General features: G+C 37.6%; 1 protein-coding gene across 3 annotated transcripts in view; it reads left to right on the top strand.

Moving 5' to 3' along the window:
- SLC9A9 (solute carrier family 9 member A9) overlaps positions 1 to 25115 on the top strand; it is a 668807-nt gene that overhangs the window by 238983 nt on the left and 404709 nt on the right. For all 3 annotated transcript variants that reach the window (XM_004754464.3, XM_004754462.3, XM_045088481.1), the window contains exon 5: positions 21967 to 22082. In XM_004754464.3, coding sequence (XP_004754521.1) covers positions 21967 to 22082 — 116 coding nt within the window. The remainder of the gene's footprint in view (positions 1 to 21966; positions 22083 to 25115) is intronic.

The raw sequence follows: 25115 nt of genomic DNA, 5'->3' as shown, positions 1-25115 counted from the left end.
AAAAATGCTGCCAGCTATTAGGGTTAGGAATTACAGCCAAATATGAGAGAAAAAGTAGATTATTTATTTAATTGAATAATTATTGGGCATGCACTCAATAGTAGGATCAATAGTAGAAGCAGTTTTTCAAGAGGAATCTTCAAGGAGTGTTAATGTGGGAGCGCCTCTGACTCTCTGACTGAGAAGTTGGCCTTCAAAAATATAACCATGTTGAACCTACAAACATATGTGTTAATTAGTGGAAAACAGAGGGTGATAATCCAGAATGAGAAGAGGGCCTACAGAGGAATGGAATTGAGGATAATTCAACACTACTACCTAGTATTGGTGTGTGGGGTTTTTTTTCCCCCATTTATCCTAAATGTTTTCAACAAGTAATTTTTCAGCACTTCTTAAATTCCAGGCACTAAACTAGGTATTAAAGATATGAAGAATAACATACGGTACCTGCCCTAGGGTACCCACAACTTAGTTATAGCAAGTAAACAAGTGTTACAAGACAACATGCTATATCTACCATGGAATCATGGACAGAAGAAGGAAGGAGCAAATACCTATTACTATCTTAGAAGATCCAGGGTAAACAATGAGGAGGTTGAGATGGCTTCCCAAAGACAGCAGAACCTGAATTGAGACTTGAAGGTTGAGTAGGACCATTTCAGATGGATATCAAAAGGTGAGAGTGGTAGAGGCAAAAAGTATTCCACTTGAAGACAACAGCAGGTAACAGGGTGTGATTTTATTAGCCCTAATGTTTTTGAACAAGGAACATCACACACATGTTTGCATGTATTTTATTTTCAGATAAAAATATGGATTCTGGGGGCACCTGGGTGGCTCAGTCGTTAAGCGTCTGCCCTCAGCTCAGGTCATGATCCCGGGGTCCTGGGATGGAGCCCTGCATCAGGCTCTCTGCTCAGCGGGAAGCCTGCTTCTCCCTCTCCCACTCCCCCTGCTTGTGTTCCCTCTCTTACTGTGTCTCTCTCTGACAAATAAATAAAATCTTAAAAAAAAATATGGATTCTGGTATTTTTCCAGACCACCATTTTCCACACTGTTAAGACTCTTATCATCTCCCTGTTTGAAAAAACAAAGAAATACTAAAATAAAAAAGCGACTAGATTAATTGAAGCCATGGTAATTAAAAGCTGAAGATCCAAAGCTCTATTTTTTAAAAAAAACTAATTCCTATTCCTGAAAGGGCTTAGTTGAAAGCTAAAGAATATGTTGTGATTGCATGTCTTCATCTGTATTTTTATTAAAGACACAAGAAAAGGAGACAATTTTCCCAAGTGAAAATGGTGTAAATTTACAATTCACTTTGTTATTAAGCATCCTGCCTATGCATTTGGCACCCATGGGCTGCTGCAGCCCAGATGTCTCCCCATAGGAATGAAGGGTCCTTGAGGGAGCTACAAGTCTTGCCCCAAAGATCCTGTAGAATAGAAAATGGGAAAATGGTAAGACACCTGCCTGTGTGAGGGAAGTGAGCTCTTCATCTGCCGTGGAATACAAATTCCCACAGTTAGAACCTCTCAGTAATTGTGAGTTGTGTTCTATAAGGAAGCAAATATGAACTGAAAGAACACATTAAGAAGTTAATGTCCGGGGCACCTGTGTGGCTCAGTGGGTTAGGCCTCTGCCTTCGGCTCAGGTCATGATCCCAGGGTCCTGGGATAGAGCCCCACATCGGGCTCTCTGCTCTGCAGGGAGCCTGCTTCCTCCTCTCTCTCTGCCTGCCTCTCTGCCTACTTGTGATCTCTGCCTACTTGTGATCAGATAAATAAAGAAAAAATCTAAAAAAAAAAAAAAAAAAGTTAATGTCCATGAACTCTAGTATGAATTTTAAAAATCTGGTTAAGAGGGACGCCTGGATGGCTCAGTTGGTTAAGCAGCTGCCTTCGGCTCAGGTCATGATCCCAGCGTCCTGGGATCGAGTCCCACGTCGGGCTCCTTGCTCCGCGGGGAGCCTGCTTCTCCCTCTGACTCTGCCTTCCACTCTGTCTGCCTGTGCTTGCTCTTGCTCTCGCTCTCTCTCTGACAAATAAATAAATAAAATCTTTGAGAAAAAAAAAATCTGGTTAAGAATCAACAGCCACTTTTTGAGCTAATCTACTATGTGTTAGCCTAACAGACTCCCAGGTCAGTATTGCTATCTTCTTTGCACAGAGGAAGAGACTGACATTCTGAGACACTAAGTTGTCCTATTGAACAGCTACTAAATAGCAGTGCTTGCAGATGAACCCAGAATTTCTGGCTGTAAATGCTCTTTGCTCTATATTCAGCTGTCACTTTGAAACTCAGAAAGCAGAGTCCTAAAGGAATGGAGTTCATAATTCATAATTTTTGATAAAAGGATTGAGGGAAAAGGAATTTTCAATCCATGAGATACCATCTGGGTAGGCTGATCCAGGTAAGAGGCTGCAGACCTGGGCCTGTACCTGCCGGGGTGCTATGAAGGAATCAAGGGCAACAGTAGAACATGCTGTCCAGGTGGTTTGTGGAAATGCGTAGGGAAGGTGTTAGGATTGGGGCATTTCACTCCATAAGGGATTCAGCTCCAGGTAAGAGGTGCTGGTAGAACAGGGTCTTGACTGAGATGTACCAGTTGTGCTGGTACATTGCTGCCTGCACTTTTTATTCAAACCTTGGTTCCATAGCAAAGGCAAGAATGTTCACTCTGCAAGGACTTTGTTGGTGTTCTGGATACTCTTTCAACAAAAATATGAAAAAAACAATATGCAAGGGAAACATTTTCCCCTGAGTTTCTTCTCAAAATTTTATGAGTTGGGGAGAGAAATATGTAAGAGTAGAAAAATGTAAGTAAACAGTGCAAATCAAACCAGTAGGCGAGCCTTGCATATCCAAAGATTGCATGAAGAGAAAGGAGTTACTTCAGCTTTATGTTATTTTTTTCTGAATGTCTGTTTTTGTTCTTAATGTTTTCAAGTCAGAGGCTTGTAAACTTGCCAATTCCTAAGAAATGGCTTAGGTGGGTTGCACTATCTTTTATTTTTTTCCCTTAGCTTCAGTCATTTGTTTCTCTCTGTTTAATATAGCATAACCTATTTGATCTTCAATTTCTGTGGTTTAAAATTTCCATCACTATCCTGGATCCTTTAGTCATCATTGAACATGATTAGCTGCTTGTTTCTTATGACTTAACAATGTTGCATTCACATTGTGAAGTACAGACCTACTAACCTTGCCATTGTATATTTAACTATTCATTTTTTCTTTCATTATCTGCAAATATGTAGGGCCAACTTGCAATAGAATGTGTTCTTTGTGGACTGTTTCCATCCACAGTGCCAGTGACATGGCTCTTCAAAAGTTGTGTTGATAACTGAAAAGACTTTACAGGAAGCAAAATGCTCTTCTAATAAATGCAGTGCCTCTTGGTTCAAACTAGTATATCAGAATGCACAAACACAATTGCAAAGAGTGATAGATAATGCAGGGGATGTTAAAGATTGAAGCCACCTAGATGTAAGAGTAGTTGAGATTGTGGCAAGATAAAGAGAGCTCACCTCATCTGAAACAGGAAGCCACCACTCAGCTCCAATGGATCATTTCTATGAGGAAACAATGGTCTTACATTGTTAGATCTTATTTTACAAGAGAAGCTCACAGTTTGAATTTTTATGTGTAATCTTTACTGTTGGCCAGCTATCCTAACAATTTTAAAAGCACTCAATTGCTGCTCAGCAGCAAGATTACAACCTCTGTGGTAGATGTAGAATAAAAGAGAGAATCCATGCTCAGATAGTGCCATTCATTGAAAAATGACTACCATGTATGTATGTAGTTTAGGGCCTTGTTACTTAAAGTGTGGTCCATTGACCAGCAATATCCATATCACATGGGGATGTATTAGAATTCAGAATATACACCCTACCCCAGTCCTACTGATTCTCCATTTTAACAAGATCCTTCAGTGGTTAGTCTGTACATCACAATTAGAGAAGCTCTGGTATCTGTATAAGGTCATGCTTAGTGTAAGGACATCCCTGATACTCTGGAGGGGAGCTTCATCGTGGTATGCCTACCCTGGGAGGCACCAAAGGAAGCTTTATCTGTAGGAGCTGCAGGTTATAAAGCAGCTGAAGGCTATGATTCATTTACAGCCTTCTCTCTCTCTCTCTTTCTTGTTCTTCTTTGCACATTCTTGGTCTTGCCAGGTGTGGTCAATGAACACATTTCTGTTGCCCAACATAGACCTCTCAGATATCCAAGCCAACAGCAAAAGAACCACATGAAGGGCTTTAGGAATTTCCTAAATTTTCACTCTAGAATTATCTCTCCTTCCTTTTCTTCTGCTTACTACATACTCCCCTCCTCACCATCTCCCCCTTGTTCATCATTTTGCTTACTTCTTTGTTTGTTTGATCTTTTTGTTTTGTTTTGCCTTAGCCTTCATTACTATTTGAACTGGCAACCCCATTATGAACTGATTTCCTAACTTTGATCTTGTACTCCGTTAGGATGCTTTTTCCGAGTGTTTTTCCTCCTCTTGATTCTTACAACTTCATAATAGGAGAGACTTGCCTGAGTTCTGCACAGGCTCCCAAGCCAATGGTGGTCACACTTTTCTAATTGTCAGGAGTCTGGAATGATACTTAAATCTCCTCTTTGGTGTGAACAGATAATTTACAGATAATTCTTACTGAGAAATTAAGTATGTATCTTTTTCTTAGGTGGGGAGAGAAGCAGAGGGGGAGAGAGAGAGAGAATCTTAAGTAGGCTTCATGCACAATGTGGAGCCCAATATAGAGCTTGATCTCAAAACCCTGAGATCATGAACTGAGCCAAAATCAAGAGTTGGATGCTTAACTGACTAAGTCACTCAGGTACCCCAAGTATGTGTCTTTTCTAAAAAATAAAAAAAAAATTGACAATTGCATCTTGAAGAAAAAATACCATTCCTCTTTGAAAATGGCTCAAGTAAGCACGAATGTGAAATCCAGCCAAGTTACTATGGACTGTGGTGACCTGATATATAGGAAGAAAGAAAATAACTTACTCTTTCTAGCATAAACCTATCACATTTTGAAAGTGCATTTAAGATACACTCTTTGACATATAATATCCTTATAAGGTGTATCCTGCCAAACAACTTTTTGATGTCATGCTTTCCCCAGTTTTTCTATGACAGTGACAAGACCAAGTTGCAGTGTAAGTGTCCTTGATTTGTGATGATTCTGGTCACTCTGACCAGGGCTTTCTCATTCCTGCCCTGGTCTTCTTAACTCTTCTCATCTCCACTCTCACCATCCCTTTTATTTGATAAATAACTACTCAGACGTATATGTAAATGCTCCAGAGATTTTTAGGATTGCTAAGACCAAAATGTACCCTGCTGTCATCCAAGCAGGAAAGATAAACATTAAACAGACAATTACACAGTTAATTAATTAATTCTATGGTGATAAGGAAATATAGCCATTATAAAAACTTTTATTCAGCAGATCTGACTTTTGCAGGAGGGTCCAGAATAGTTTCCTTGAATGAGTTATGTTTGAGGACTATTTAAAAGTTGTTGTCAGGGAAAAGAAAAACCATAAGGGGGTACTCCATTTTTCTAAGGTTAGTAACAGTGGGACACCATTATCTGAAGGGGAAAGGGATGAAGTGGTAGTAGAACCTAAAAAGAGATCTGTGTGGATAGGACCAAATGAATGGAGCTGTGACCTTTGACTGAAAGACAATAGGAGCCCATATAGGTCCTGAAGAGAGGGAACTGACATAATAAAAAATAAATACACCAGCCTTACTCTTATCACCCACTCTGTTCTCCTGGCAGTGTTCTTTCAGCGGCATTGGTTAAATCTAGCCAAAAGCCAGAGACTAAGCCCAGTGAAGGAGCCCATTCAAGTCAGCCTCATGGGACACAGAGCAGGATGAAAAGGATGCAGAATGGATCTGAAAAAGAATAATCACCCACAAATATTTTGGCTTTCAATCTAAGAGCATTTGGGAAGTCATGATAAGATTTTGAGCATGGAGACAAATGATCAGATTTGTGTTTTTAAATGATTCTGGCTATACATTGGCAGGAAGGGAGGGGATATAGGGATACCACTGCAGCAGACATAGGCATATTCAGAGGAAATGTAGTGTTAGCCTGGACTAGGTAGTGATTGTATTTGAAACCAATTCAAGAGGTAAAATGGCAGTTTAGTGATAGATTGCATAGGGAGAAGAGCACATTCGGTTAGAGATGGGTCCAGAATGACCTTGAGTTTTCTGGGTGGGAGTTGGTGCCTTAGCTAAGAAAAGATACACTAGAGTAACATCTGAGTTCTGGATTAGATCCTATGTTTAGGCTCAGAGTTAGGGAGTCTGAGGTACCTATGGGTCTCCTAGAAGTGAGAATAGGAAACTTAGTATTGGATATGGTAGAGAAGCTGCTAGACATCATGTTTAGTGTTATCTGAGAAAGCAAAATGAATTGTTCTCTAGTCTTGAGGAGTTAAATAAGTTTTGTGAATACCTCCTCCTATCTTCTGAGGAGGTTGAGGTGTTTGACACAGACAAGGATAACTTCATCTCACTCTAACCCCAAACCAAGGATTTGTGAAGAAACTACTGTCAAGTTAGGAAAGGAGTCCTGGTTAATAAAATCAGTTACTGGTATCATATTTTAGACCCTGTCAAACTTGTCTTTACTTTGACTTTGATAACTGACTAAATTCTAGAAAATGTTGTCAATTACAGAGTTTCTCATCTTCTCTGTTGATCTTTGCTTTTATTTTTTTTCTTGGCTTTTCATAAAATCATAAAATTTTAGAGTTTGAAATCACCTTAAAATCATTTAGCTTCATTCTCCCCAATTCACTCCCTCAGTATACCTGTATCTTTTTAATAGAATAAACCAACATCCTTTTTATAAAACACTTTAGCGTTGCTTAAATTCCTCCAGGGAAAGAAACTAGCAACCTCCCATAGTGCAGTTCCAACTCATTCTTTGGACATTTTTCAATAGGCTAATCTGACTCTATAAAGTTCACTACTTCCTTTTTCCCCCCCTGGCTTTCTGGAGGAACACAGATTAAAGCCTCTTTCTCTCTTCCTTATGAGCCCTTTCCAGTTTTATACTCTGGGTGTCATGTTGCGTGTTGGTTTTCTGTCAGATACCAAACCCAGCTCAATATCTCTTGCCCATTTAACATGTTTCTAATCCCTTAGTTTCTTAGGAGACATTTTACAGAGGGTTGTTTTGAATAAGAAACTTTTGCTGAGATCTGTCTGATGTTGAATATAGTGGAATTAGTATGTTTCGAGGTGTGTGACTCTTGGACTGTTGATTTCAGCTCAGGTCATGATCTCAGGGTCATGGGATCTATGGGCCCCATACTCAGCAGGGAGTATTTTTAAGGATTCTCTCTCTCTCCCTTTCCTCTGTCCCTCCTCCTGCTTGTGTACATACCTACTCTCTCTGACTCTCTCTCTCAAATAAATAAATAAATAAATATTTTAAAAAATGGATACTTCCACTGATCTAGGTCTCTTTTACCTCCATTACTTATTTTTCCATAGATCTGTCTTCTAGTGTGTTCTGTTGTCATTCCATTGGGTCTTGGGAATTTTGTAATATATGTTTGAATATTTTTGTTCATGGGTGACTAAACCAATTAAGCTATTTGTGACTTGCCGGCAAACTTGTCTTCACTATCTTGGTTCCTTAACTACTTTCTTCAGGGAGACCTGAGACTGGGATGTGGTGGTATCAGAAAAAGTAATATCTTTGGTTTGTTTGGGTTTTTTGTTTTTGATGCCACCTTCTATCTTTTTTTACTGAGGTATATTAACATACAATATCATATTAGCTTCATTACAACATAATGATTCCATATTTGCATATATTATAAAATTATTACAAGAAATCCACTTAACACTCGTTGCCATACATGGCTACCAACTTTTTCTTGTGACGAAACTTTTAAAATTTTCTCAGCAACTTTCAAATATGCAATATAGTATCGTTAACTATATTTGCCATGAAGGTGATCTCTTTGATGTGTGCCTGCCAACCATACTAGATCAAGTATGAAGAATCATTTAAAAGGTAATCTCTTTCCAGTCAGGTCACATCAACTTTCTGTAATGAGATTAGATGAAAACATATGTTACTATGTTGAAAACAATTTACTAAAGTCTTCTTTTGAAAGCTCTGAATCTAAGCCTTTCTCAATTCCCTGGTTCTCTGAGAGAAATGTTAATGCTAAATGGCCTTTTGTGTTTCCCAACAGAAGTGATAGCTGGAAGAACTAAGAAACCCCTTGGATCATTCAACAGTGATCCTCTGATAATAGCATAAAAAGATAACTATTATTATGCTCACTTTATGGACAAGAAAACTGAGGAAATGATGAGGTAGTAACTTGCTATGGTCAAAGAGCTAGAAATTGGCAGAGGCACTTGCCATGCTAGATTTTAACAGTCTGTTTTTTCTCTACATACCTAAGCAGACTGCTCATTACCTCCCCCCGCCCCATTTTATGCCCAGAACCCTACCAGGATCTGGGCATATAATAGGCACTCAATTAAAAATATATTGTGTAGCTGACTTTGATTCCTTCTTCTGCCTCTGAACCTCCTTTTTATAAAGAAGAAGGCACTTATTCCTTCTGTGTTGTATCCTTAAAGATAAAACCACACTTGATAATAGCATGTGCTACATTCTCCAGAGGAATAGAATTGTTAAGAAATAAAATCATTAACTATTGGCCAATTCACCTGGCTTTCATCTATTGATGGTTTACTCCACCGGCTTCTGTCTTACAGCTAAATTCAATGTCTGTTCAACTCAAATCACATGGGGACATGAAGAACTGTCTACATTTCAGTTCAATGCTCTGTAGTGTAAAACCTATGTCAAGAGAATGGGGTTAGTAGATAAGAAGTAAGGACATGGATAAAGAATAAGTTATATTAATTGTCTGATGTTAGGTAGGCCAGATGAATGGGTGATTGTCAGAACCATAGAGTAGTAAGCCGGGCCCCATGTACATCTAGTCCTAGAACCTGGTCAGTTCATATGGCAAGGATACTTGGGATTACTAAGATTTAACAAACCAAATACCCTTCTTTAGCAGATACTTGTATTGCTGGGGTAGTCTTGTAGGAGTAGTGATCTCAAAGCTCAGGATCTATAAAGGAACAACTGTTTATGGTACTAAATATTTTATTATGTTATTGTCGTTCTCTAAAGCATTTTGTTGATTTCTTCTATATTTGAGTAGTGGGTAAATTCTGTTATTAGAAGAAAAGCCCATAAGAACAGTCTATTTGCTCTGAAAAGTGATTTGAAATGTTATAAAAGAAGTTCACTTTACAACTACAAGGGTATTTCAAGTAATAAGTTGTATTACATGCATCCTAAGCAAAACAGTGCATTTGAAACTCTCCACTATAGATCAGAAATTTTTTGAAAATATATTGACGTGGTTGAAAAAGAAGAATTGGGCCAATGAATTTGTATTTGACTTTCGTCACTCTTAAGATAAGTCGTTCATTCTATCTTGTCATCCGTAATGATATCTTAAGACCATCAAACAGTAAATAGTATAACGTCTTAATTTGAACTAAATATGTTTTAAGCATTTACATTATTTATGAGCTTCCTACTTGCTGAAAAGTTTATCTGATTAGGGAAAACCCAAAGAGTTGCATTTTCTTGTTATTTACATTTTATTGCAACCAGCAGTTGGCTTTAGGATTCCAAATTGTAGAACTGAAAAATATAAACATGCTTTAGGGAATACGACAAGGGATGGGAAATTTTCTGGGACTAAATTATCAAGTTATATTCAAATCGCTGGTTTTATTCACTTTGCTAAAATTCTAGGCAGCAGAGAATCTGTGAAAACTGCCAATGATGCCAGATCTCTTTAGGAGAAAACGGACATTCCTGTCATGGCTTGCTACAAGTCAGGTTCAGTATAATTTCGACCAAGTCATTAACCTAGATGTGTCATAGTTTCTATATTGTAGGTTAGGTATTCTGGATTAATTTTTTTTTTCCTCCTGACCTAAACAACTTATTCCAACCTGTGTTTCAGTTTTACACTTGAGGAAAAATGGCAGAAGAAAGGCTTTAAGGTGGTAGATAGGCTCTAAGCATTTTTGTGGTAGTTCTTCATGTGTGAAAGAATAATGGACCTTGATTTTATCCACCTTCGGGGAAGAGTAAGAGAAAATGATGTAACAATCATACATATGTCTTTAAAGTGAAAAGTAGTAGCTGCTCAGGAGTCCCTGGGGCTAAGCAAACTTGGAACTCAAGCTGAGAAGTATAGAAGACTGAAGAAAAAATTGTTTACTAATAATGAGGAAATACAGACTTGCAAGTTGTAGAAGAGCTCACTAGCCAAATTATTTCATTAATTTTCTACTTATTTAAATTATATCTGTATGTATGTATCCAAATTTAATAGAAACACTGTGCAGAAATAAAGAAGTGACATTTAGAGGGGAAAAAAAAGAAAAAGAAAAGAAAAGTAGTAATCAAGGGGCCACATGTATAGGGAAGCAACCACCATTCTTGCACAGATGAATTTCATACTCTGAGATATTTTGTTCAAGCTTCTTTTTATTAATAAAGCATTAAATGTATATATGTATACACACACACACACAAACACACACACACACACACAAACATATAAAATTTGTACTGCCATCAATGCCTCTTAGTTGTTATACTTCATTCCGAAGCAAAGAAACCTGTTGTTTGGTTTAAACAGCAAAAAACTGCTTTTAATAAACATGCATTTTCTGCTAGGATTTTTTAAAATATTTAAAAATAAAAGCTTGAGGATTCTCTCACCATTTTTGAAAACTTGGTAGTAAGGACTTCACAGTTACCAGCCTCAGATAAGGCCCAAACAATCATCCAGATCTCTCCCTCTGATAGGGAAAGAGGAGCGGGGTCTCTGTACCTAGGAAAAAAGTCTCTGCAGAACTGCAGATCACAGGCATAACAAAGATTTCTTAAATTTTATATTGCAGTGGGTTAAGACATCCTTTCACTCCCTAGCCTCCACCCTATTTTCATTTTCTTCTACAAGGAGTTCCAAATTGTAGCTGAGAAGTAATAACACCTTGAATCCTCACATGCTGTCCATTAGTCTTTATCTCTAATCCATGAATAGCAGGGAAACCAAGTCACTAAGCAAAAGGTGTTAGGTACTTTCTATATGTGGACCCATAAACTAACTGCATCTCAGGCAAGCTCACTGATGAATTTAAAGTGTTGCCATATTAAGGAGTGTACAATCCAACCCAGAACACACACCAATGGCTGAGGCCTGATGGTTCTCATTTAGAGTCTCCTACTCAAAAGTATGGCCTGGGACCAGCAACAATGGCACCACCTGGGAGCTCATTAAAAATGTAGAATCTCAGGGCTTATTCCAGATCTTCTGATTCCCCAGGTCTTGACATTAGGGACAAGATGTGATGGAGAACACTTGTTCTAGATCCTGGCTACAGGATCAGTGGAAGAACTTTCAAAAAATTCTGGTGCATGGGTTCCATCTGCAGAAATTCTGATATATTTGGTCTGGGATGTAGCCTGGGCATGATAATTTTCAGAACTCTCTGTGTGATTCTAATATGCAGCAAAATTTGAGGACCATTGAATTAGACTTTCTAACGATACATAGTGGAAGAATTCATCACATTGAGTTACCCAGCTTTCACTGTCCATACCTGATGTGTTACCACCCACTTGTTTTGCTGGCCTATGGTGACTATCCCTGTTCCTCTTCCTACTGCCACAACTCAGATCTGACCCCATCTGCCTTTCAAGGAAGATTCATCTCCAATACCTCCTTCCCCCAGACCATATTCTACCTTCCCCCCTTTGAAACCCCATATCATTTTGCCTTTACCTTTTTTACTGAAACTACAGCTTTTCACATAGTAGTACAGTCATTTATACACATGATTTATCCTTTCTCCTAAGCTGTGAGCTCCTAGAGGACAGAAGCCACTTCTGATTCATCTTTGTAACTCTTAGGACCTAGCAAGGCTGGCTGAAGTGTGCATAGGAATGAAGGTGGGAACCGAGAGGACAAAAGAGAGAACAGCCCAGATAGGCTATCTTCAAATTAGTTGGGTAAGATGGGGAAACAAAGAATATATGGCTGGAATTTAAGACCTTGAGGAAATAAAGGAGAGAGCTTTATAAACCATATCAAGGGATGAACGATGAGGATACAAACCAATAGCGGGTTGGAGGCAAAAGAGCAGTGATTACAACTAGTGACCACTACGCATGGTTTTTTGAAAGAAGAAGACAGAGAAGTAGAGAATAGGGTAAAATTGAGGGAGCAGGAGAGACGTGAGGAACTCAAGTTACTCAGAGAATCTTAGGGGCCACACATCCCAGGATGCTGGGGCAGGCTATCATTGAGTGGGTGTGGCTAAGTTGTACTTCCTTCATTGTTCCTTTCCGTCTTCTCCCAAGTGATCCCCTTTCATGCCTGAATGAGCCAGCATACTCCCAGATAGTGGATATGAGTAGACACACACCAAGAATGCCTGGTTAAGTTCTTACCTGTGTTTAGTTAATCTTTTAGTAGATCTCTACCTCTTAGTGCATATCAACATTTCAATTTATGCCCGTTCCATATTCATGCTTGGGATTTATATCATATTTTCTCCAAGAACCTTGAAGTACTTTACAGGAGAGGAGATTATATCTCTTCAGGCAATTGCATAAGTTGCTACAGAAGCAGGAATTGTCACGAAAGTGCGCAGGTGTGTGAGGGCTCCAGGGAAGGTCCAGTACAGTGGCAAGTTAACACACAGATGGACCCTGGAGTATTTAAGAAATGTCCTCACTTAATTTTCTTCCAAGGGACCCACAGTCTTAGAGTCTTAGACCCCAGTAATGGGTAAAGAACAGTGTACTGAGTCACAGCCTCCTCTCTGCTGCTTTTCCATTATTGAAAAAATGTGGTAGCCAGTTCAGGCTCGCAGGAACCAGATATAGAACTGACTTAAAGGAGAAATCATGGAAGGCATGGTGCTTTCCATACCCTTTTACAGCCTAATTAAATGCCTGAAAGGAAGGTCTCCTGGGCCACTCATAACCCTTAAAGAGCTAGTCCCAACATAATATGTCAAAGGCATTCTACCAGGAACAAAGAATATAGTAATTTGCTTCTTAAATTTGTGAAGCCAAGGCAAAGACATCTTAAATTTTCTACTTAGTGTCCAATAGTAAAAAGTAGAAAGGAACATGTATTTAAATTTCATTTCTATGATTTGTTGGGTTTCTTTGTTTATAAAATAAGAATCCTCATGGCTACCCAACTGGTATGTGTGTGTGTGTGTGTGTGTGTGTGTGTGTGTAGATTTAAAAATATATAAAATGTAGTAATATGGGGCCAGGAACAGGGCAGGTACAAATGTTCAGTTTTTTTTCCCTCTGTCTTTCCCTTACTTTTATTCCTATCACAGTCTTCTTAGAGCCTTAGGGCCAGAGAGCCTACTACTTAATGCCAGATAGGTGACTTGTGAAAAATCAAGTTTCCATGGGGTGGCAACTGTGGGAATTTCATTGTTCTGGTGATGACTGTTGCAAACAAAGTTTTTGAGTTGCCAAATGTCCTAATATAGAATTTCCCAACCCCAACACACTTGCATTTATGCCCCTGTCAATGAACCTTCCCCCCATTTTTCTCCTTCCTCCTACCTCATCCCATTACCTAATCAGCCTATGCTTTCCACTTAGGGACAGAAAAACTGAATGCAACCTTCCCCTTTCTCTAAAGCCTGTCTCCCTCCAACCCTTTCAAAGAAGAGAGGATTGGGACAGGTTCTTTTAACATGCCCACAAGCCACTGAAGTGACTCCTACATCCTCTTCTTTCCCCCAGCCTTCAGTGAAACAGAAGGGACAAAGTCTTAAAATTGGTGGGAAAAGTAGAATGGGCCAAGGAGGCCATATACCATTGTGAGATCTGAGTACCTGCTTCAGTTAAAACAGCCTCAGGTTTCATAGACTCCTTGAGGCAGAGCAGCCTGTACTGAGCGCTGAAGTGAAAACCAGGGGTGGAGTCACAGCTTAGTCAGGAAGGCCTTTTCCCCTCATCTCTACAGTGAGTGGCAGATGGCAGATGATTCCCTGGATTGCCAAAGGAAGGGTTTCATTTTGTCCATTGAATTTCGTACTGACTGAAGAACAAACCACTCTCAGTGGGAAAGGTTTTGCATTCTAGAAAAAAAAAATCACTAGTTGAGACATCCCACGTATTGATGAAACACTGCTGGCAGTTTCCTTACTTGAATGTATATTTCAGGTTTAGCAGATAAGCCACCTTCCTCTCAAACCCTGTCCTGAGACCCCAGGTAAAGAGAGTTTCTTCTTTGTGAACTCCGTGCACTTGATCTTCACTTCTTCCAGGACTCCTCCAGGACACTTAGTGCTTGCTTTACCTCCCTTCCTCCCTCCCTCCCTCCCTCCGTTCCCTCCCTTCCTTCCTTCCTCCCTCCCTCCCTCCCTCCCTTTCTCTCTTTCTTTCTTCCTTTAAAAAAGATTTTATTTATTTATTAGAGAGAGAGAGAGAGACAGTTACTGACAGAGATAGTGAGAGAGAGCACAAGCGGGGAGGGGAGGGAGAAGCATGCCAACATTTCGAACTTGTGATCTCTTCCATAAAATAAAGTTCCCCTTTAATATTCCCCAACTGGAGAAGTGGGCACATGTGCAGTCTATATTTGTCTGCATAGGATTAGTCACAATACTAATAATTAATTATAAATTAGCTATTAAATGTCTGGTTCCCCCCAAAAAATGTAAGCTCCCTCAGAGGAGGAATTATATCTTTGGGTAATCTTTGGTTTCATAAATGAGTCAATGAGCAAATTAATGAATGCGTGAGTGAATGAATGAAGAATTCGGCTAGAAGAACTTCCCAACCCCATCTAGCCCAGGATTAAGAAATTATTAATTCTCTCATGGAAACAGAGAAGAGACTGGTGGTTGTTAGGGGTAGGGAGTGGGACAGGAGATGAGAATGAAGATGATGAAAAGGTACAAACTTCCAGTTATAAGATGCATAAGTTCTAGGGATGTAATGCACAACATGATGACTATAGTTGATAATACTGTCTTGAATATTTCAAAGTTGCTTGCTGAGAGAGTAGATCTTTAAATTGCTCACCATACACAAAAATGTAACTGTGAGGTGACACATATGTTATTGAACTTTTTTTGGTAATCATTTTGCAATATATACATGTATTAAATCATGGCATTATATACCTTGAACTTATACACTGTTATATGTCAACTATATGTCAATAAAGCTCAAAATTTAAAAAAAGAATTTATGAATTCTCCAGTGGGATATTACTCTTGAATGCATGCTCCAGAAAAAAAGAGAAAGAAAGAAAGAAAATGTGAGATATAAACTATCCACAAAATATGAACAAATACATAGGGAAAGATATTTATCTAAAGGAAAATGTTTAGGTATAGAAATCGGAAATCTAGATGTACATTATAACTGTCAGATTGCTTCCAGAGCCTGTTGGTTCTCGATTTTCCCACTGCAGAATGAGCTTCATATAGTGGCCTGTTTCACATGATTTCGCAGGCAGGGATGTGGCTCTTGCAACAGTTAAAGAGACTGGCCCACACATCTGTATCTCCAAACTGACAACTCCCCTAACTTATCCCTAGCAATTCGAAAAAACTACCTTTCTAGTAGGTCTATTCATTGCTTGATCAAGACTACTTTTTAAAAAAGAAGTAAGTATATTCTTTCTTAAAAATACTGATAGAGATCAAGATGGCATACTTAGAAATCATCCAAGCAATTGAACATTTTGGAACCCTTTTTTCCCTTTTTTTTTTAATTCTAGTTAGTTAACATGCAATTTAATATTAGTTTCAGGTATAAATATGGTGATTCAGCACTCCAATACAATATCCTGCGCTTATCCCATGTGTCCTCTTTCATACCCATCACCTATTTAACCCGTGACCCCACCACCTCTCCTCTGCTAACCATAAGCTTGTTCTCTATAGTTGAGAGTTGGCTTCTAGGTATGTCTTTATCTTCTTTTTTCTTTGTTTCAAGTTTTTATTTAAATTCTAGTTAGTTAACATATGGTGTAATGTAGGTTTGGGGAGTAGAATTTAGTGATTCGTCATTTACATGGAACACCCAGTGCTCATCACAACAAGTGCCTTCCTTAATACCCAACACCCATTTAGCCCATCAGTTGCACACCTCCTCTCCAGCAACCTTCAATGACATGGTCAACTAATCTTTCACAAAGCAACAAGTAATACCCAAAGGAAAAAAAGATAGTCTCTTTAACAAATGGTGTTGGGAAAACTGGACAGCAACATGCAAAAAAATGAAACTGAACCACTTTCTTATACCACACAGAAAATAAATTTAAAATGGATGAAAGACCTAAATGTGAGATTGTAAATCATCAGAATCCTTGAGGATAACACTGGCAGTAACATCTTACACATCAGCTGTAGTAACACCTTACTAGACATGTCTCTGGAGGCAAGGGAAACAAAAAGCAAAAATGAACTATTGGGGCTTCATCAAGATGAAAAGCCTCTGCTTTCTATGAAGGAAATAATTAACAAAATTCAACCCATGGAATGGGAAGAACATATTTACAAATGACATATCTGATATAGGATTAGTATCCAAAATCTATAAAGAACTTACCAAAGTCAACACCCAAAAAACAAATAATCCAGTTAAGAAATGGACAGATGGGGACGCCTGGGTGGCTCAGTTGGTTAAGCAGCTGCCTTCGGCTCAGGTCATGATCCCGGCGTCCTGGGATCGAGTCCCACATCGGGCTCCTTGCTCCACGGGGAGCCTGCTTCTCCCTCTGACTCTGCCTGCCACTCTGTCTGCCTGTGCTCGCTCTCGCTCTCTCTCTCTGACTAAATAAATTAAAAAAAAAAAATAAATAAATAAAGTTTAAAAAAAAAAAAAAAAAAAAAAAAAGAAATGGACAGATGACATGAGTAGACATTTTTCCAAAGAAGACATCCAGATAGCTAACAGACACATGAAAAGATCTTCAACATCACTCATCAGGGAAATACAAGTAAAAACTATGATGAGATATCCCCTCATACAAGTCCGAGTAGCTAAAATTAGCAACACAGGAAACAACAGATGTTGGCGAGGATGCAGAGAATGGGGAACACTCTTATACTCTTGGTGGACATGCAAACTGGTGAAGCCACTCTGGAAAAGAGTATGGAGGTTCCTCAAAAAATTAAAAATAAAACTACTATGACCTAGCAGTTACACTACTAGGTATTTACCCAAAGTTTAGAAAAATACTGATTCAAGGGCACCTGGGTGGCTCAGTGGGTTAAGCCTCTGCCTTCAGCTCAGGTCGTGATCTCAGGGTCCTGAGATGGAACCCCTCATCTGGCTCTCTGCACAGCAGGAAGTCTGCTTCCCCCTCTCTCTCTGCCTACCTCTCTGTCTACTTGTGATCTCTCTCTCTGTCAAATAAATAAATAAAATCTTTTAAAAAAATACTGATTCAAAGGGACACAGGCACCCCAATGTTTATAGCAACATTTTCAACAATAGCCAAATTGTGAAAGAGCCCAAATGTCTATTGACTAATGAATGGATATAGAAGAGGTGGTGTGTGTACATGTGTGTATACACAATGGAATATTATTCAGCTATTAAAAAGAATGATATCTTGCCATTTGCAATGATGTGGATGGAGCTAAAATATATTATTATGCTAAGTGAAATAAGTTAGAGAAAAACAAATACTATATGATTTAACACATGTGGAAATTAAGAAGTACATAAGAGAAGGAAGAAAAAAGAGAGAGGGAGGCACATGGAACTTTTTTCACAAGTCTTTAGGTTTGGAGATTTAATGGTGTAAAATAAGCTCATGAAATTTAAAATAAGTTCACATATCTAGACACTTAATGAAGTGAGTGTGTAGAGTATTGTGTTGGGCATTTCCCCAAATTCTGTTTTACCCAGTGCTTTCTTTTAGCATCAGTGACATGACTGCCATCATGTATACTCTACTCTTTGAGAGTAGGTTGTGAATTTCTACTTCTGTATCCTCCATAGCTCAAGGACTTTGCTTTTCAAAGAATAGGACCAAGTGCATATTTGTCAAAATCAGTGCTATCAACAGTTCTGCCTTTTATGAAGCAGTTCTGCTTCTACCCATCCATGTGACCCAGGCTGTCACTAACCCCTGGAAGATGTCTTATTCAGGTTCATCATATTCACAGTATTGCATGCATTGGACTTCACCAGATTCCCTATCCCCATCAAACCACATCTCCCCTGTATCCTGAGCATCTGAAATACTTTCTGTGAAGTGCTGATAGACTGTACCACTCTGAGAATATGGTAATTGTTAATGGTTTTACTTTTTTTAGCTTCCCAATTAACATAGTTATAACTAGTTTTCATTAATAATAAAATGACAAGAGCTACCATTTATAAAGAAGGGTGTGGCACATGGTATAGACACACTAATTATTGGATTAGTATAATTACCAATGATGATGACCATTGTTATTGGTATTGAGCTTGCAATGAACTGGACATTTTTTTCTGATTTTTTGGTAATATCTCAAGTAAGCCATTGGAATTATAGTTATTTTATGTCCAGGAGTTGATTTGAAGTAAATAAACTAATTGTGGTTAGGCGTGTGTGTGTGTGTGTGTGTGTACATTCGTGTGTGTTTCTTCCAATTTCAAAGCAACTCAAAAGCTTTATAGAGTTGGTGGTTAAGGCTGTAGGCTTTAGCATCCAGCTCTCTAGGTTGAAATCCAGCTCTCTCATAAGCTAATTTATGTTACCTTAGTCAAGTTATCAAATGTCTCTGAGTCCTAATTTTCTCATATGTAAAAAGGAATAATTATAGAACCTAATTTATAGAATTTTGAAGATTAAGTGACACAATAAATATCTATTGTGTTACATAATAGCATTTGGTAATGTATGTTGTTATTTATTTTTTGTTATTACTATTTTTTAAAAGAGCTGGAAAAATGTAGAAAAGCAAAAAGAAAAGTAGTCACATTTAATTTTATTATTTAACCACTATTAACATTTTAGATTATATACCTCTGGTCTCTTCCTGTTTGTATGCATGCCTAAGTCTGTTCAATTTTTATAAAATTAGAAATTATTATTTGTTACCACTTGATAATTTGCTTCATCAGTTTACTTTTCTGTATCTAATATAAAATCTTATATATAGTAGTATTAATTGCATATGAGTCTGCATATGTATGTTTTATAATTTATTCACTGGATATTTAGATTTCTTTGAATTTTTCACTCTTATAAACAAGAGAAATCTAATATAATTTGAATACACACCTTTTGGTACATATTGAATTAATTTTTGGCATAGGTTTGTAGGCAACCATTTAATAAGCCATAGAATATTTCAAAATTGATACTTTAATTAAGGCTTTAATTTAATTTCCATCAATAGTATATGAGACTTCTAGTTTCTATATAATCTTCCCAAGTCTAGATAGTATATATGCATATTTTTTTTCACCTAATCTAATGGCTTCTGTGCAATATGGGAAAAGTAATTTTAATTCTAAACCTAGATTCCCAGTCTGTAAAATTAATTAATAAGTATAAAATTCAGAAATAAAGTCACAGGTCATAAAGTTTATATTGGTTCCGGAGCCTCTTGATGCTCAATATTTGAAGGCTAATTCAAATGAGAAAGGGCTGTGGCGAAGTTGGGTTAGTACCCAAAGAGGCTGAAGGTATGACTATCGGAGAGCATTCCCGTCAATGTTTTAACTGCCCCGATTGTCCCAGTGTTGATCCCATTTGCAGATTCCAGTTCAGAGCATGATACAATTAACAGATATAAATCAAATTTATGGTAATTTTTATTGTTGTCTATCTGGTAAAATGTATGGTTCATAAGAACAGGAATCTTTGTTTTCTTCGCTGATGTATTTTAAGAACTTAGCACAGAGCTTGAAACAGAGTAGGGATTAAATAATAAATGTCTATTGAATGAACAAATATACTGAATGAAGCTACCCTGCTCCTGTCAACAGGCTGCATGACCTAGTAACTGGCAGAATACCCTTCCCAGCATGAGTGTGAGTAAACTGCCATGATTGAGACCTCTTAGACTTGTCTCTTCCAGTAACCATTGTTGTGTCCCAGGACAAAGCCTTTCTCAGAAATGTTAATACCTTCAGCTTAGTTAAGATTCAGCCTTCTCACTATAGTCCGCATTCTTCATAGTAATGTTGGCCCTCTCTGCTCAAACCCATTTTGGCTTAACAATTACAACTCAGAGGGTAGTATTATTTCCAAGTTCTTAGCGATACTCCATTGTTGTGCCTTTGTACAACCTAGAACCACCACCTAATAGGATAGCTGTGAGTATATTATATGGGACAGTATATAATATAAAATAGAGAACTATTCATCTAGGCAATATTCTGTAGTGGTTAAAAGCCTGGGCTAAGGAGTCAGTTCCCCACAGTTCAGATCTGGTTTTGCAACTTAATAGCTGTATCATCTTGTGCCCGTTATGTGATGACACTGTGTTCAGTTTTCTCATCTATAAAATGCAAATACTGCCTTCCTTATAGGATTAATGTGTGGATTAAATTAGCTAAAGCATGTAAAGAAATATAAATAGTAAGTACATATTACCTATTTTGATAAATATTATTAGCAGTAATAATAACCCCATTGAGAATGTACTACGTGCCAGAAACCAAATGTACATTATCTCTGATAATCCTTAAAACAATTCTATGGGCTAGCTATTATTGTTATCACTATTCCATTAATAAGGATATTGAGGTTCAGAAAGTTTTAGTAATGTTCTAAATCCACATAGCTGGTGAGTGGTAGAATCTAGATTTAAACACAGATGTGTCCAAAATATTTTCTCATGGAGAAGTTTTTTTAACAGAATCTGAAATATCTGCACTTTCATTGACATTATAATTTCTAATCTGTTTTCTAGCCTTTTTAGCCATGCTCACAACTTAGAACATTTTTAAAGAAATTTATTTTCAAAGCATGTGAATATTTTTAAACATACATCTATTGGTCTGAGAATCTATAATTTCTAAAGACTCTCAGAGTCACTAATAGTGATTTTACTATGGTCCAGTTCACCAATCTCTGTATTTCCTCTACTAGGATTTTGGCAACAATCAGTCAGTTAAATAAATAAATACAATTTAAAAGCTATAGGGTGACAAATGATGACCAAGATAGATAAGCTATGTTCCATGGTGTGTTTGGTAAGCTTAAAAACCTTTTATATTCTCATGAAAAGAATAGCTATCCTTGCAAGATCAAAACATAAACGTTTCAGGATTCATTTTCAACAACATATTGAAGTTATAGGAGTTCTTTACTAACAGTGATTCTGTACCCAGTATGAAAGTATCTTGACATTAGCAGTGGTAGAGACCCATCTATTGTAAAGTAACTTGTTGACTGGGTGTGCTATGTGTGACAGATATCCTCTTCATTGCAATGACAGACTTGAAATTTGAGCACATTTCAGACATCCCTACCACACAAAACAATGAAAACTGAAAAACAATCCATTTACAGATGTTAACCCAGCTGCTATATTTGTGGCCATAATTTGCTATACCATATTTGACAGATTATTTTTTATATCCTTGAGATGTATTTATTTTCATTGAAATATGCTATAAAATATTCTTTTACCTTTTACCAGGTGAATGAATTGGGATATTTGGTTAAAATGTATTTCATAGTCAAGAGATTTATACAGTGTACTGAGAGCTAGCATGACCATGAATTGGCAGAGTGGCAGTAATTTGTGCATGATGCTTATTCAGGAAACACATTAGAATGTTAGCTATGATAGCATGGATTTGCACAGGATTCAGCATAATGTTTGAAGATCTTATTTTTCTCTTAACAGGTTAATTATGTATGGCTTTGTGAAAGCTATGGTATATGCTGGCCAGTTGAAAAATGGAGACTTCCATTTCACTGACTGTTTGTTTTTTGGTTCACTGATGTCCGCTACAGATCCAGGTAATTGTTCAAATAGTATGGTGTTGTTTTTTTGTTTTTTTCTTTTTAAGAATCAAACATTTAAATTAAATGTTTCTCTAAAGACCATCACCTGAGTCTATATCATAATAATTCCATATTCCTCTTCACTTGCAGTTGACATATGTGTTAGAGATTTAAAAAAGAAAGGAAAGAAATAGGTGAATATCTTAATAGCTTTCAAAAAATGGATCTGAAAACAATTTCAGTGGTGGGAAGTTCAGACTTTAAAATTCATTATAGCTTATTTCTTTAGAATGTATAGTCATTTTGAGCTATAGGCCTTATTTTTTTCTCCAACTTGTCTTCTTTCAAAAGTGATCTGTTGAATTAAATGGTAAAAAATATTTTCAAAAAGATTGTTTATGGGTGCCTGGGTGGTTCAGTCAGTTAAGCATCTGCCTTTAGTTCAGGTCATGATCCAAGGGTTCTGTGTTTGAGTCCTGCACTGCGGTCCCTGCTCAGAGGGGATTCTGCTTCTCTCACTCCCACTACCCCTTATCCCTGCTTGTATTCTTTCTCTCTTGCTTTCTCTCTCTCAAATAAATTAATTAAATCTTAAAAAATATTGTTTACTATGGAGCTTTTCAAACACATTAAGAGTAGGGAGAATAATAAAAAGAATTTTTGTATACCCTTTAGCAATTACCAATATGGCCAGTATTTTTGTCTATACCCCCTCTACACTTCCTTTTATCATAACTGGATTATGTTAGAGTAAATCTCAGACATTGTATCATTTTATTTGTAAATATTTTGAAAAATGAACATTGCCATTATGAAACCTAAAAATATTTATAATTGTTCTTTAATATTATCAAAGAGGTAATCTCTGTTCAAATATCCTCAAATGTCATTTTATCATTATCATTGTTAGTTTGTGTAATAGTTTGAATTAGGACCAAATAAGGGCTGCATGTTACAATTGATTAATACGACTATTGAGTCTCTTTTAATTTATATGTTCCTCCTCCATCTTCTATTTTTGTCAGTTTATTTGTTTAGAGAAAAAATAAGCAATTTGTCTTATAACTGAAATGAATATGGCTCCTTAAAATATTCTCCTATACTGCATTATTTCTTGTAAAACTGATGGTTAAATCTAGAGGCTTAATGAGATTCATGTTCATCTTTTTGGGCAAGATTACTTTATAGGTGGTGCTGCGAGTTTCTAAAGCAAAACACCGCATAGTGATTAGTGACTCAGCTGTCAACCTTACTCACCACACTATTGCAGTTTCTCCAACAAAAACCACCAGAATACATCTGTAACTAAACAAGTTGTGTTTATTACATGTTATAATGAGAGAAAATGCACACCAAAGGAAACATAGAACCTTTCAGAGAGTGTTAGAAAGGATTCATTACAGGCTTGGACTTACATTTGGTGATTTTAGAGAGGGTTTAAGGAATTGGAGCTTTGCTCTGGATAAGATGCTGTCAGGAAACAGAAGTGCTTGGGGAGAAAGAGCAAAGGCAGAGGGAGAGAAAGAATCTTAAGCAGTTTCCGCACCTAGCGTGTGAGCCCAACTCTGGGCTCAATCTCCTGACCCTGAGATCATGACCTGAGCCAAAATCAAGAGCTAGATGGTTAACTGACTGAGCCGCCCAGACACCCAGTTTTTGTTTTGATCCCTCATGGTCATAGAGTGACCTTGTCTGATGTTGTTCTATGAAATTGTCCGTGTGCAACAGGAGAACACCAAGGGTAGGAGGATAATACTGGGTCATTCTAAGAATTTTTAAGAGCTGTTTTGTCTCTCTTAGAATAACCCTCTGACCAGTGGTATTGGCACCATGTGTTCGCTTGTTGTAAATGTAGACTCTCAGGCTCAATCCCAGAGCTACCAAATTGGATTCTAGAATTGAACAATATTCTAAAGTCATTAATATGCACATCAAAGTTTGGGAAGCATTACCTTTTAGAATTCCCCATTTTAGCTAAAGATTTTAGTATGTATTGATGGTTACTGCTTAGTTAGTCCAGTATTAATTAGGGGTTACAAGTTAGTGATATGCTAATCCTATCCTAATTTTTGTTTTTATTAGCTAGTTTTCTCCTATAAATAAGCAGCTTTTCCAATGAACTTTTAAAGATTATTTATTTTTTTTTTTGACAGAGAGGGAGATCACAAGTAGACAGAGAGGCAGGCAGAGAGAGGGGGGAAGCAGGCTCCCCACAGAGCAGAGAACCGGATGCGGGGCTTGATCCCAGGACTCTGAGATCATAACCTGAGCCAAAGACAGAGGCCCAACCCACTGAGCCACCCAGGCGTCCTTCCAGATGAAATTTTAAGTACCCCATGATATCATTTGAACAAAAAAGCAGGATAAATGAGTGATTCTTTCCCTTTATTTACTAATTTTCAAAATAATGAATTGTTTCCTTAGCATTCTCTACATATGATCAAAGAGATTTCTTTTTTAAAGTATTATTTCAACACATCGATTTTAACATGGTTGATATGTTTGGAGCTACTGCTATCATTATCCTATTTTTTTAATTTTTTAATTTTAGAAACAATATTTTTATCCCCAGGGGTAAAGGTCTGTGAATCACCAGGTTTACACACTTCACAGCACTCACCAAAGAATATACCCTCCCCACAATGTCCACAACCCCAGCCCCCTTCTCCCAACCCCCCTCCCCCCAACAACCCTCAGTTTGTTTTGTGAGATTAAGAGTCACTTATGGTTTGTCTCCCTCCCAATCCCATCTTGTTTCATTGATTCTTCTCCAATCTACTTAAGCCCCCATGTTGCATCACCACTTCCTCATATCAGGGAGATCATATGATAGTTGTCTTTCTCTGCTTGACTAATTTCGCTAAGCATGATACGCTCTAGTTCCATCCATGTTGTCGCAAATGGCAAGATTTCATTTCTTTTGATGGCTGCATAGTATTCCATTGTGTATATATACCACCTCTTCTTTATCCATTCATCTGTTGATGGATATCTAGGTTCTTTCCATAGTTTGGCTATTGTGGACATTGCTGCTATAAACATTCGGGT

The sequence above is a fragment of the Mustela putorius genome, unplaced genomic scaffold (genome assembly GCF_011764305.1).
Source record: "Mustela putorius furo isolate JIRA1106 unplaced genomic scaffold, ASM1176430v1.1 tig00003834_pilon_pilon_pilon, whole genome shotgun sequence".
Taxonomy (NCBI): Eukaryota; Metazoa; Chordata; class Mammalia; order Carnivora; family Mustelidae; genus Mustela; species Mustela putorius.
The sequence above is the reverse complement of the archived record's forward strand: the minus strand, read 5'-3'. Positions and strand labels throughout refer to the sequence as shown.